At 43.1% G+C, this 12,413-nt stretch overlaps 1 protein-coding gene across 5 annotated transcripts in view; it reads left to right on the forward strand.

Annotated features, from left to right (window-relative positions):
* KANK1 (KN motif and ankyrin repeat domains 1) overlaps nt 1-12,413 on the forward strand; it is a 253,617-nt gene that overhangs the window by 177,031 nt on the left and 64,173 nt on the right. For 4 of the 5 annotated variants that reach the window (XM_066257147.1, XM_066257145.1, XM_066257148.1 and 1 more), the window contains one exon: nt 3,265-3,384. In XM_066257147.1, coding sequence (XP_066113244.1) covers nt 3,348-3,384 — 37 coding nt within the window. In that variant the 5' untranslated portion in view covers nt 3,265-3,347. Of the gene's footprint in view, nt 1-3,264; nt 3,385-10,397; nt 10,534-12,413 lie in introns of those variants that run through there. The other variant, XM_066257149.1, reaches the window with a different exon arrangement.

Here is a 12,413-nt window from a genome sequence, read left to right on the forward strand (position 1 = left end):
GCTAGGGGAGTCGCATAGGGTGACCCGCGTAGGGGATATTTAAAGGGGTCCTCTAGGGTGGTCGAGCTAATATGACGTGGTGAAATCTCACTGGCTGACAGTCGCTTTTTTCCAAAGGGCTCCTGGGAAGTTTCTTTTGGTGCGCCTGGATGTGGGCGGTTCTAATTAAATTCCCGGGTCTGGGTTCCTCACGTGATCGTCTCCCATTGCTGACCACCCCACATTTTGATCTTTTGTGTTAATTAGGGGTGCCACTTATTCGTCTGGCTACTTCCTGCTGATTAGGGGCATCATGGGGAGTGGGAGATCGGAAGGTGTGGCTTTGAGGGGTGTCAGGAGGAACATCTGTTAGACCATGACTGGAGAAACTTCATGGATGCGGTCTTGTAAGGATTTAAAAAAAGAGGAGTAACGGGGATCTGCAGGGGCCAGCCCTTTGGTGAGCCGGAGATGGGTAGGGACCAGCAAACTTGAGGCAAAACTGTATGTCAGGAGTAGTGTATGAAGAGGAAAAGAAGGGGTCCCATTCACTCCCATAACCGAGACCCATGAGGGAACTAGAGGTCCAGAGTATGATGGCAAAACAGAGAAAGCAGCTCCATGTCCACAAAAAATGAGATGGATTTACCTGTTCCTGCAGCATTACCCTGGGGTTTGGTGAGGATGATGGGGGGTCTCCGAGTCCAGGCCGTGTCAGCCATTCATGATGTCTAGGAGTTCGAGCGGTGGGCCCATCTGGCTAGACTGGCCTCCCATCTGAGTGGCTCATCCTCCACGTAGAGACACTGAGGAAAAGCCTGTTGCCCAAAGGGGCAATCGTTCCACCGGTGACCGGGCTGCTTGCAGTCAGGGCAGGGATCAGTGGGCAGCTGCGGGCAGGGGCCCTGCTGGGACCAATGACCCTGCTTGCCACACTTAAAGCAAGCTGCTGATAGGATTCCTCTTTGCAGCTTGGACTTGGGTCGGGCACCTCCTGTGCCTTGCCCCTGTTGCTCTGCTGGCCTCAGGGTTGCCACAAGAGCCTGGGTTTGGAGCATTACCTTCTGCTGCATGTGGGCCTGGCGAACAGCCTTGGCCTGTTTCTACTAGCTGTGACCATTGAAAACTTTAAATGCCATGTTCACAGGTCTCGGATAGGGATTTGGGGGTTGAGAATAAGAGGAGGGGGGCTCCTGGGGAGCCCGGCACCCAGATCCGGCAGGAAACGCCAGAGCCAAAGGCAGGACAGGGACAATGGCTGGCAGAGGGTAACTTGATGGAGGAGGGGCTTAAGAACACAGTGGAGAAGGGAGGGACCTCTGGCCGGCAGGGGAGGAGAAAGAGAGACTGATATTTGCAGGTGAATGAGAAACAGGATCCTGCGAAGGGAGAGGAGGGGGGCTCTTGGAGGGAATAGACCCGAGCAAAAGAGGTCCGCAGAGGGACCAGAGAGGGGTCACAAGAGAGGGGTGCCCCTGGAGGTCAGGCAGGAGAGGGGAGAGAGTTGGGGTTTGGCAGAAAAGGAAAGATTAGGAGCGGAGAGTTTAGGTGAGGTTTCTCTGGCCAAAAACGGCCTGCGTGGTAGAACAGGCAGCACAGAGATTAGGACGGGAGCGAGAATAACTAGAAGCCCTGAGTATAAGGGATCTCCAACCAGTTCCCAGTTCTTTTGGCGATAAATTGGTGAGGGTGCTAAAACTGAAAGTCCCTTCAGGAGGCTACCTGGTTCGATTATCCAGTGGGTTCTGTGGCCTGACCAGAGCGGAGAACAGTTTCTTCTTCTTTAGGGAAGGAGAGATTTTAGATTAGGCAACTCCAGGACTGTTTTTGGATTAGGTTTAGATTCCTGTGCCCCCACGGCCGCCCTCAGTCCTCAGAGTGGTCAGAGTTGAGCATTGGCGTCCCACAACTCAATTTCTGGCCACCAGATGGATAGTAGGGTGGATGTGCTCGAGACGTCTCCACCGGCACACATGCACTCGGAACGGAATGGAAAAGAGGTCCCTGACGCAGCTGTGGTTTTGGACAGGGAGTCTTGGCAGAAAGAACTGAGGGAGGTTGGAGGCAGGGGACTTACCACACCACCGAAGTGGGTGGAAGGTTGGAGCTCCTGGTTCTTTCTCAGAGGGAAAGGGGAGAGGAGTGGTCCTTGCAGACTTCAACTCCTCCCGGGTTTCGGCACCAAATGTAAGGTATTTTTCCCCACTGAGAAAGAAGGAAGGGACCGGAGCCACAAAGTTTGGAATAATAAAAGGTTTTATTGAGTACAGAGCACATCCCACCCGATGAGGTTCCCGGGGACAGAGACTAAGGGAGTCGCATAGGGTGACCCACGTGGGGGATATTTAAAGGGTCTCTAGGGTGGTCGAGCTAATATGACGTGGTGAAATCTCACTGGCTGACGGACACTTTTTTCCAAAGGGCTCCTGGGAAGTTTCTTTTGGCGTGCCTGGATGTGGGCGGTTCAAGTTAAATTCCCAGGTTTGGGTTCCTCATGTGACCGTTCCCCATTGCTGACCACCCCACAGAAACTATTGAACCAACATCTGGAAGAGAGGATAAACTTAAAAATCAAAAGTTTGTGGCCCTGGCTGGTTGGCTCAGTGGTAGAGCGTTGGCCTGGCGTGCAGGAGTCCCGGGTTTGATTCCCGGCCAGGGCACACAGGAGAAGCACCCATTTGCTTCTCCACCCCTCCCCCTCTCCTTCCTCTCTGTCTCTCTCTTCCCCTCCCGCAGCCAGGGCTCCATTGGAGCAAAGTTGGCCCGGGTGCTGGGGGTGGCTCTATGGCCTCTGCCTCAGGTGCAACAGAGCAACGCCCCAGAGGGGCAGAGCATCGCCCCCTGGTGGGCGTGCTGGGTGGATCCCTGTCGGGCGCATGCGGGAGTCTGTCTGACTGCCTCCCCGTTTCCAACATCAGAAAAATACACCCCAAAAAAAGTTTGTGAAGTGCTGCAGAATGATTCACATTAGGAGGCCATTTGTATTTGAAGTCCACCTTCCTCAAAAGTCACATTTCTGGATAATCAGTTATGTTTCCTGCAAGAGTGTTATGTCTAGGCTTTCAGTGCTTTTCCATTCATGCACTTGGAGTGGGGGGCATGTTACTCTCCTTGCACCCAATGGACCAGTCCAGGGCAGCCACCACCATTGTCCACAAGCTTTTTCTCCACCATTTGGATTTGCTTTGTTCGTTAGCAGTCATCTCTGTAAACAAAAGTCTAAGATTTATTGTCATACATGTTTTTAAATGATCCATTTTGATGGAGCTCTCTTTATTGTTTCAGGTCGAATGCGGTTGGGAACTTGATGCATAAAATTTGCATGACTCCTCACTCCTTTCTAGATCTCTCACTGGATTCAAGCCAGCATGGCTCACACCACAAAGGTTAATGGCTGTGCCTCAGGTAACAGTGATCCTGAGGGTGGGGGGCAGTGAGTCTGTATCTTTACTCAAACTAATTTCTAATTTCTCTTTCAGTAAATGGATTGATGATAGCTAGTTGCCTAGATAACTAGAATTTCAAAGCCATTTTCTATCCATAAAGTTGGGACTTGTTTTGTTTTTTTAAATCTATTAGAAAATTGGCTTTTCTCTTTAGAGTCTTTATGTACAGAAATCAGTTAGGTGAATTATTACCTAAGTCAGTTCTGTTGAAGTGTTGAAAGATAAAGGTAAAGTCCTGAATGCTGATGCAAGTATAATGTGTGCACCCCTGGGACTTCTTTATGAGGGATTGAAGGATAAGGGAAGAAATGAGTTTGCATGCTTAGAACCAATTCTTTGTACCTACTCCCAAGCAGTTCTGTTTAATGTTGCTACACAAAGGTAAAGGGAGGGGGAATTAACTGGTATATTGTGACTTTCCCAGAGAGGAATATGCAACAAGACATATTATGAATCACAAAGGCTTGCATTCTGCTTCTTACTAGAGACCTATATAGTTTACATATCTATTCCAATATTGCTTATACAAAATTTGGGAGAAATTTATGGAACAAATGCAGTATGTGAAAGAAAGCGGGGACACTTTTAAAAGTAACAGCAGGGGGAAGACACCTCTGCAGTGGGCACACCTAGCCCATGAATGTGACCTTTCTTTTTCAAAGCAATCATTTTTTATTATAGTTGGCATCCAATATTATATTAGCTTCAGATGTATAACATAGTGATTCAACATTTATGTATTTTACAGTGTGCTCACTACACTATTAACCATCTGTCACCGTGCATATCACACTGTTACTGACTGTATTCCCCTTCACCTTTCTCACCCATCTGTCCACCCTCACTTCTCTCTGGCATTCATCAGTTTGTTCTTTGTTTCTATAAGTCTGTTTTTGTTTTATCTTGACTTTTAAAAGATTCCACATGTAAGTGAAAACATGCACTGTTTGTCTTGCTCTGTCCGGCATTTCACTTAGCATACTACTCTCCAGGTCCATTCATGTTGTTGCTAGTTGCAGGATTTCATTTTTTTTTTTTTTATTGATAGGTAGCATTCCATTTTATATGTATAGCATATCTTCATTATCCATTGATCTATCAACAGACACCTCAGTGTTTCCATATTTTAGCTATTGTAAATAATGATGCCATGATGTAGGAAGCATACATCTTTTCGAATTAATTGTTTCCTTTTTTTAGTATAAATACCCAGAAGTGGAATTCCTGGGTCATATGTTAGTTTTGTTTTACTTTTCAAGGAATCTCCATAATGCTTTCCATAGTGGCTGCTCCAATTTCTGGTCCCATCAACAGTACACCGGTTCCCTCTTCTTTATATCCTTGCCAATACTTCTTAATTGTTGACTTTTTTATAATAACCATCCTGAAGTATTATCTGTGTGAGGTGGTATCTCATTCTGATTTCCACTTTAAGTTCCCTGATGATTAGTGATGTTGAACATCTTTTCATATGTCTGTTGGCCATCTGTATGTCTTCTTTTTTTTTTTTTTTCTTAAATAGAGACAGAGAGTGAGAGAGAGGGATAAATAGGGACAGACAGACAGGAACAGAGATGAGAAGCATCAGTCATTAGTTTTTCGTTGCGACTCCTTAGTTCATTGATTGCTTTATTATATGTGCCTTGACCACGGGCCTTCAGCAGACCAAGTAACCCCTTGCTTGAGCCAGCGACCTTGGGTCCAAGCTGGTGAGCATTTTGCTCAAGCTGGCAACCTCAGGGTCTCGAACCTGGGTCCTCGGCATCCCAGTCCAACACTCTATCCACTGTGCCACCGCCTGGTCAGGCTGTACGTCTTCTTGGAGAAATATCTCTTCAAGTTCTCTGTCCACTTTTTGATTGGATTGTTTCCTTTTTCATTATTGAGTTGTGTGAGTTTCTTATATATTTTGAGTATCAACCTCTTATTGGAAATATCATTTGCAAATATATTCTCCCATTCAGTAAGTTGTTTTTTTGTTTTGTTGATTTCCTTTGCTGTATTGAAGCTTTTTAGTTTTGCTTTTATTTACCTAGCTTGAGGAAACATACCAAAAATGTATAACTAAGACTGATATAAAATAGTTTACTACTTATGTTTTCTTCTGGGAGTCTTATGGTTTTAGATTTTATATTTAAGTCCTTAATCTATCTTGAGTTTTATTTTTGTATATGGTGTACATGAATATTTACTTTGGCAATCCCAGCTGCTCTGGCAAGAATCCTATAGTTTGCCCAAAACCAACCCCAAATAAACTCAATTATCTATTTTCTCTATTCTTTAGCTTCTCCTTTCTACTGCCCAGCTTCTTGGGACTTTTCTAAATTCTTCTCAGGACTTCTGTCAGCAATAAAATATGAATGACAATATCTAACATATAATAACACTTACTGTGTGCGATGGTGCCCAAGATGATTTGCCTGCACTGTCATACTCAGTCCTCACGGTGATCCTTTGAGATTATGCTGTTGTCATCATCACTGGCACTGTCCTCCATCTGTGGTGACATGGAGAAGCTCAGTAAATTACCTAAGCAAAGTGAGAAAAGTCAGGATTATTACTTGTTTCTCTAGTAAAATACCCGATAAGGAAGGAGACTGAAACATTATAACATTTCTTGAGAGTCATGGGCAGGTTTCGATTCTATGTTGCTGTGATCTCCTTCCCTTTCCTGCCCTCACTACATTCACACACTCAAAGGAAGGGGGCCTTGGAGTTGTTGAGGGCTCAGACCTCAACCTTCTGGAGTCTCTGACTCTGTATTCAAGTCTCTTGAGTCTCTGTTTTCAAGAGTTTAGGTCTCTTACCCTATTTGTCCCTAATTTGTTATTCAATTTGTTCATGAAGTCTGTGCTACAGCTGTATCCTGCCTTAAAGGTCTGGGCACCGAGTTTGAATTCAAAGGAAAGCTCTCTGATTTGTGACTTCTGGGTTTCAGGGTATGGGGATTGTTAACATACACAGGTATCTGGACCAGGCAAGGGAAGGTTTTCCAGCCACTATGACCTTTCTAAGCCTATAAGCAAATCTGATCAAAGGCTTAGTCGTGCACAATTACTTGACTCACGCAGATATCTAAACATATGTATACATTATACCTACATATACATGTGAGTATATATACATATACACGATGCTCAGAATATTTTAAGATGTAGACATGTAGTACTGTGTAAAGAAATAAAGCAAGAATTATTGGTAATACTACCACCCAGAAATAACTTTTTTGCACATTTTCCATATACTCTTTAAATTATGTATTTCACATAGCTAAGATTGTGCTTATAAATATCATTTTACTTTTTCTTTTCCAACTTTGTATTAGAAATAGCTGCCCACTGTTCTTTTTTTTTTTAAAAGCCAAAGTCAAGCAATGCAAAAGTGTATCCTGGTTATAAATATACTATTTGGAAATGTAGTTAACATTACATTTATAGGCCCCGGATGAAGATGGGAGGAAGCAGGCTTTATGGCAGCAAATGAAGGCTGGTTACTAACCTTTCCCATAAGAAAACGATAAATTATTTGGATAGTTTAATAGGAGTTTTACATGTGGAGTAAATGATATTTTTTATTTTCCAAAGAAAAGGTATAATATTAAATATGTTTCTTAAAACTATACTTCCCCTAGATATGTTATACCCAAAAGGAGTCCTCACAACCCTGAAAAAAATCACTGCTTTGGGCTCCATACAACATGAGAAATCCCATGCGATGTTGGGGTCAGGTTACTTGCAAAAGAAACGCTATTCATGGTTTTAGGACTAAAGCAAAAATCAAAAGTTGAACAGCTGAAAAAACACCACCTGCACACTGTGCCCTTGGCTGCAGAATGCACCTGAGAGCTGACCATCCCACGTTTACGTCCCTGTTTAGAGTTTAAATTGGATAAGAGACAAGTTACATACCTTTTATTTTTTATTTGTATTTTTTTGTATTTTTCTGAAGTGAGAAATGGAGAGGCAGAGAGACTCCTGAATGCGCCCAACTGGGACCCACCCTACATGCCCACCAGGGGGCGATGCTCGGCCCCTCTGAGGCATTGCTCCATTGCAACCGGAGCCATTCTAGCGCCTGAGGCGGAGGCCATGGAGCCATCCTCAGTGCCAGGTCAACATTGCTCCAATGGAGCCTTGGCTGCAGGAGAGGGAGAGAAAATAGAAAGGAGAAGGGCAGGAGTGGAGAAGCAGATGGGCATGTCTCCTGTGTCCCTGGCCAGGAATTGAACCAGGAACTTTCACGTGCTGGGCCGACACTCTACCACTGAGCCAACCTGCCAGAGTCTTATGTTCCTTTTTTTTTCTTTTTTCTTTTTTTTGTATTTTTCTGAAGTTGGAAACAGGGAGGCAGTCAGACAGACTCCCACATGTGCCTGACCGGGATCCACCGGGCACGTCCACCAGGGGGTGATGCTCTGCCCATCTGGGGCGTCGCTTCATTGCAACCAGAGCCATTCTAGCACCTGAGGCAGAGGCCACAGAGCCATCCTCAGCGCCCGGGGAAACTTTCCCCCAATGGAACCCTGGCTGCAGGAGGGGAAGAGAGAGACAGAGAGGAAGGAGAGGGGGAGGGGTGGAAAAGCAGATGGGTGCCTCTCCTGTGTGCCCTGGTCGGGAATCGAACCCAGGACTCCTGCATGCCAGGCCGATGTTCTACCACTGAGCCAACCGGCCAGGACCACATTCCTTTTATACTCTGACTTCCCCAGTGATTCCTTTAGTTAGATTGGATAAAAGGTGCTGATATGCAAATAAGAGCAGTTCATACCGTAATATGTAAAATTTATCACAATACATTTTAGACATACGAAATACGTAAAGGTTATATAACAAGCACCCATGTACATACCATGTAGCTTAAGAAATAAACTTTCCTGGTACATGGAAAATACCACTGAGCACCTACAAAGGGCAAGTATTGTTCTGGGCACTGGGGATGCAGCAGTGAACAAAAAAGGCAGAAGTCCCACCCTCGAGAATCTTACCTTTTAGTGCAGTGGTTCTCAAACTTTTTAAAGTCAAGGCACATTTAAAACCCTACAAATAATTGTAGTTGCACTATATACAAATTTCTGAAAAATATGTTATAATAATTAAGTCAGATACTAAAGAAAAAAATATTAAGTCCAAGTGTGCTTTTATGGTAATTAAACAAAATAAATATGACAAAATTAAATGTATTCTGACATTAAGAAGTATTTTTGTTACATATTTTGAGTTATGCTTTTTTGAATTCATAAAAAAGAGGGGTTTAAAAAAAGACCAAAAAAGTTATCTTTTTATATATATAGATATTCTTAGTAAGATTTAGTAAATTCGGCAGGTCCTGGCACGAATGTGTTGTTTTTTCATTCTTGTGTTTATGAGAAACGTGAGCCTGATGTGTCCTAGTGATTTCTTCAATGTTTGGGCATATATTTGAAAGGCGAACTCTCATTTCCTCTTCAATACGTTGAAGAATTCCTCTCTTTTTACTCTTAATTGTGTTGAGTGCCGAAAACCCCCACCATACATTCATTTTATCCACTGCACCATCCCTGGTCAGTCCCAGTTTTGTTTTTATTAATTTAAAACATTCTGTTAGGGCCCTGGGTGGTTGCTCAGTGGATAGAGCCTCGGCTGCGCATATGGATGTCCCGGGTTGATTCCTTTGTCAGGGCACACAGGAGAAGCATCCATCTGCTTCTCTTCCCCTCCCTCTCCGGCTTCCCTCCTTCTTCCCTCCCACTTCCCTTCCTCTTGCCCTCCCACAGTTTGTGGCTTGGTTGGTCTGAGCATAGGCCTCAGGCACTGAAAAGAGCTAAGTTAATTTTGAGCATCAGCCCCAGATAGGGGTTGCCGGGTCAGGGCGCATATGACAGTCTGTCTCACTATTTCCCCTCCTCTCATTTATAAGAGAAAAAGGAAAAAATAAATAAAACAAAACAAAATTGTATTATGGTATTACTAAGAGTACCTTAATGTCACTTATTGATATGAGTATGTGCATCATAAATTGATTATGACTGTTTGCTTTTCTTATAGCTAACTAGTAAGTAAATGGGTTGGGGTCATTGGTTAGGCAGATTGCTGTATTTCCATGGATTCAGGGTTGCGGACAGTCTACTTTTTCTCAAGTTTCTGAGTCATGTTGTAAACTGGATTCACTGATGTGATACTTATCTAAACACTAATTAATGTTGTGAAACTTTAATTAGAGCTTAGGATCTCTTTGGAAGCCAAATAATAAGTAGCTTATTTGTCAGATGAAGATAATAATACCTGTCCCATCTTTGTCACAGAATTGTTGTGAGAAAAAAGTAAAATAGCCATAAAAAACACTTTTTAACTTGTAAAGTGCTGGTCAGATGTCAGAGGACACCCACTATCCTTCTGATAGCTCTGTCATGAGCTCCTGATGTATTAATAATAAACATCTGTACGGGTGTCATTATGCCAGGGCCTATTGGATACTGTGACATTGGGGCAAGAATGACATATATTGGTGTCCTGAGTCCTAACAGTTAAATAAATACATGAGCTTTATGGAGCAACTTTTTATACTGGCCATCGCCATCTTAGTTTTGGTAACACTTACTTGCTTTTACTTGCCCTTCCTAGTTTATTATAGTTATTCCCTCTCTTGCTATTTCTCTTTCACAGCCCATATATATAAATATTTTCCCAGAGAGATAAATTTTTTTACTTATTAAAGTCCTTATTTGGATTGCATTAAAATATGGTTGTCATTTTAAATTATATTTTATAAAACCTTGTGAGCCTCGTTAGTTATTTGGCTCCAGGTTTTGTCTGTATGCTGATCTCAAATGGGGGATAAAGGCCACCGCTACCGCTGGTCAATTAGAGCCAGAGACTCCTGACAGAGCAGGTGGAACGGAGCGGCACAGTGCAACCCACTCTTGGCTGTGTAAATATTTTTTCTGGGCAGGAGCATTTCTCAAACAGAACTCTGAGCCCACTGCAGTGACCTGAGCAGCAGGAATTGTGTGCTGTTTGTCAAGTACAAGATCAGTTTGCAGTGACTGGTCTGGCTGGAACCAAGCTGGTATTTTCTGAGACCATCTATAAAGAAAATCCTGGAGCACAGCAGAAGTGGTGTGTTCTTGGTGGTGAGTCCCGGATTTGTCATCTGTATTAGCATTAGTTCAAAGTTAGAGGGTGAGCTGATTAGAAACTAGGGCTGCTTTTGTTTGTGGGTACCCCTCCTGACCTTCCAGGGTCTCCTGATTCAGCTTGCGAAAGGATTAAATGTGTGTTCCTACTTGTACTTTGTATTCCCCCATAAGTGGTGTGTTCAGTGGTGGATCAGAAATGCTGAGGGGAGAACAGTGTCTCCTAACAAAAACCTGTAAGAGCCAGAGGAGGGTGTCTTTTTTATTTCTTCTCTCCAAACTCCCTGCCGTACTTTCAGATGACAAAATATGACTTGTCTGGCTCACACAGTTAATAGCTAAGCCAGCAGTTCAATATGGAGTGTCTTTTTTCTTTGTTTAAGCCATTCTGTTGACCTTAAAAATCATAAGTATGGTATCGGTGAAGTTCTGATTAAACAGATCAAGGGGAAAGTATGCATTTTCAGAAAACTTATAAAACCCAAAAGTAGAATGGTTAAGACTAAAATGTCATTTTTTTTCTTGGTGTGAATTATTTTATAGAACCAAATTAACTAACATATCTAATACCTTATATGCATTTAGTACATCATGCAGATTCATCTTATTATTTGATGTTTAATAATTGCATTTAATTAGATTGTTCATTTCCACTTTAAAAGAAACTGTTAGTTGTTAGTTGATTGAAGGCTAATTTCACACTAAAGTTTATAAAGGAAATAATTTATTTTCTTACAGTTGTGGTGTATAAGAAGATACCTTTTTTTTAAGTAAGAAGTATTTTATTTGAATTTCATAACTGTTGAAATGCCATGACTATCTACAAATAGGAGACCCTGGGTTTCAGAGTTGCCTATCTGGTTAAACAGAACCCCAGCATTCAGCCCCTTCAGAGGTGCTGAAAAGTACCCCTCTGATCCGGCTTGCCTGTTTACAAGGCTGGGGTTTTAACCCAAACTGTAGCCGGTTTCACTTTACTAGCTCTCTTGCTCCAAAGCTTGAGAGAGCCCTAATGGGTTAAGCGTCAGATTTCTGACAGGCGATTAGCCCTCCAGCTAAGCAGAGGAAGGACGATTTAGCTTCCAGTGAGTACCAGCCTCCTGGAATGTAAGAAGGGTAGAATCTGGGTGCTGGGCAAAGGTCCCCGTCAGTTGGAGATTTCTGCCCAGGTGCTTTGTGGGTAGTCACCAGAAAAAAAAGAAAAACAAAAGAAAAACTCAATTGGGAGATTCACTGTGTTAAGAACTTGGGCTGTTATTGTCATTCTAAGACTGCTTAGTGAGGAAACGGATTAATACAAGGATTTGAATGTCCTGTGCCCTGCTCACTAGCAGACTTCTCATCGTGAGCGCTGACATTGATTTCTGATTATGCACTTCCCCTCTTTCCTCAGGGACTCGGGTGGGCTAGCTCAGCCCATCAGAAGTATAGCTCATTAGCTTCTTTTTCCAGGGCTTGCCTTCTTCCTGTGTCCTAGATAATTTATCTCTCTTGTGTAGTTTCTGAAAAAGGTTTGTATGGGCTTGGAAAATGAATGACTGAAACCCTCAGTTTCTGCTTTGGGGTCCTTTTCTATAAAAAGCTATTTGTTTTGATCTGGTATGAAAAATATTAGCATAGGTCTAAAATTCACAGGAGTAGTAAATTCTTGCTCTTTTCTGGCAACAGATTTTTTTATTATTATTATTATTTTCAGAGACAGAGAGAGTCAGAGGGATAGACAGGGACAGACAGACAGGACCGGAGAGATGAGAAGCATCAATCATTAGTTTTTCGTTGCGCGTTGCAACACCTTAGTTGTTCATTGATTGCTTTCTCATATGTGCCTTGACCGTGGGCGTTCAGCAGACCGAGTAACCCCTTGCTCCAGCCAGCGA

The sequence above is a fragment of the Saccopteryx bilineata genome, chromosome 2, assembly GCF_036850765.1.
Source record: "Saccopteryx bilineata isolate mSacBil1 chromosome 2, mSacBil1_pri_phased_curated, whole genome shotgun sequence".
NCBI lineage: Eukaryota > Metazoa > Chordata > Mammalia > Chiroptera > Emballonuridae > Saccopteryx > Saccopteryx bilineata.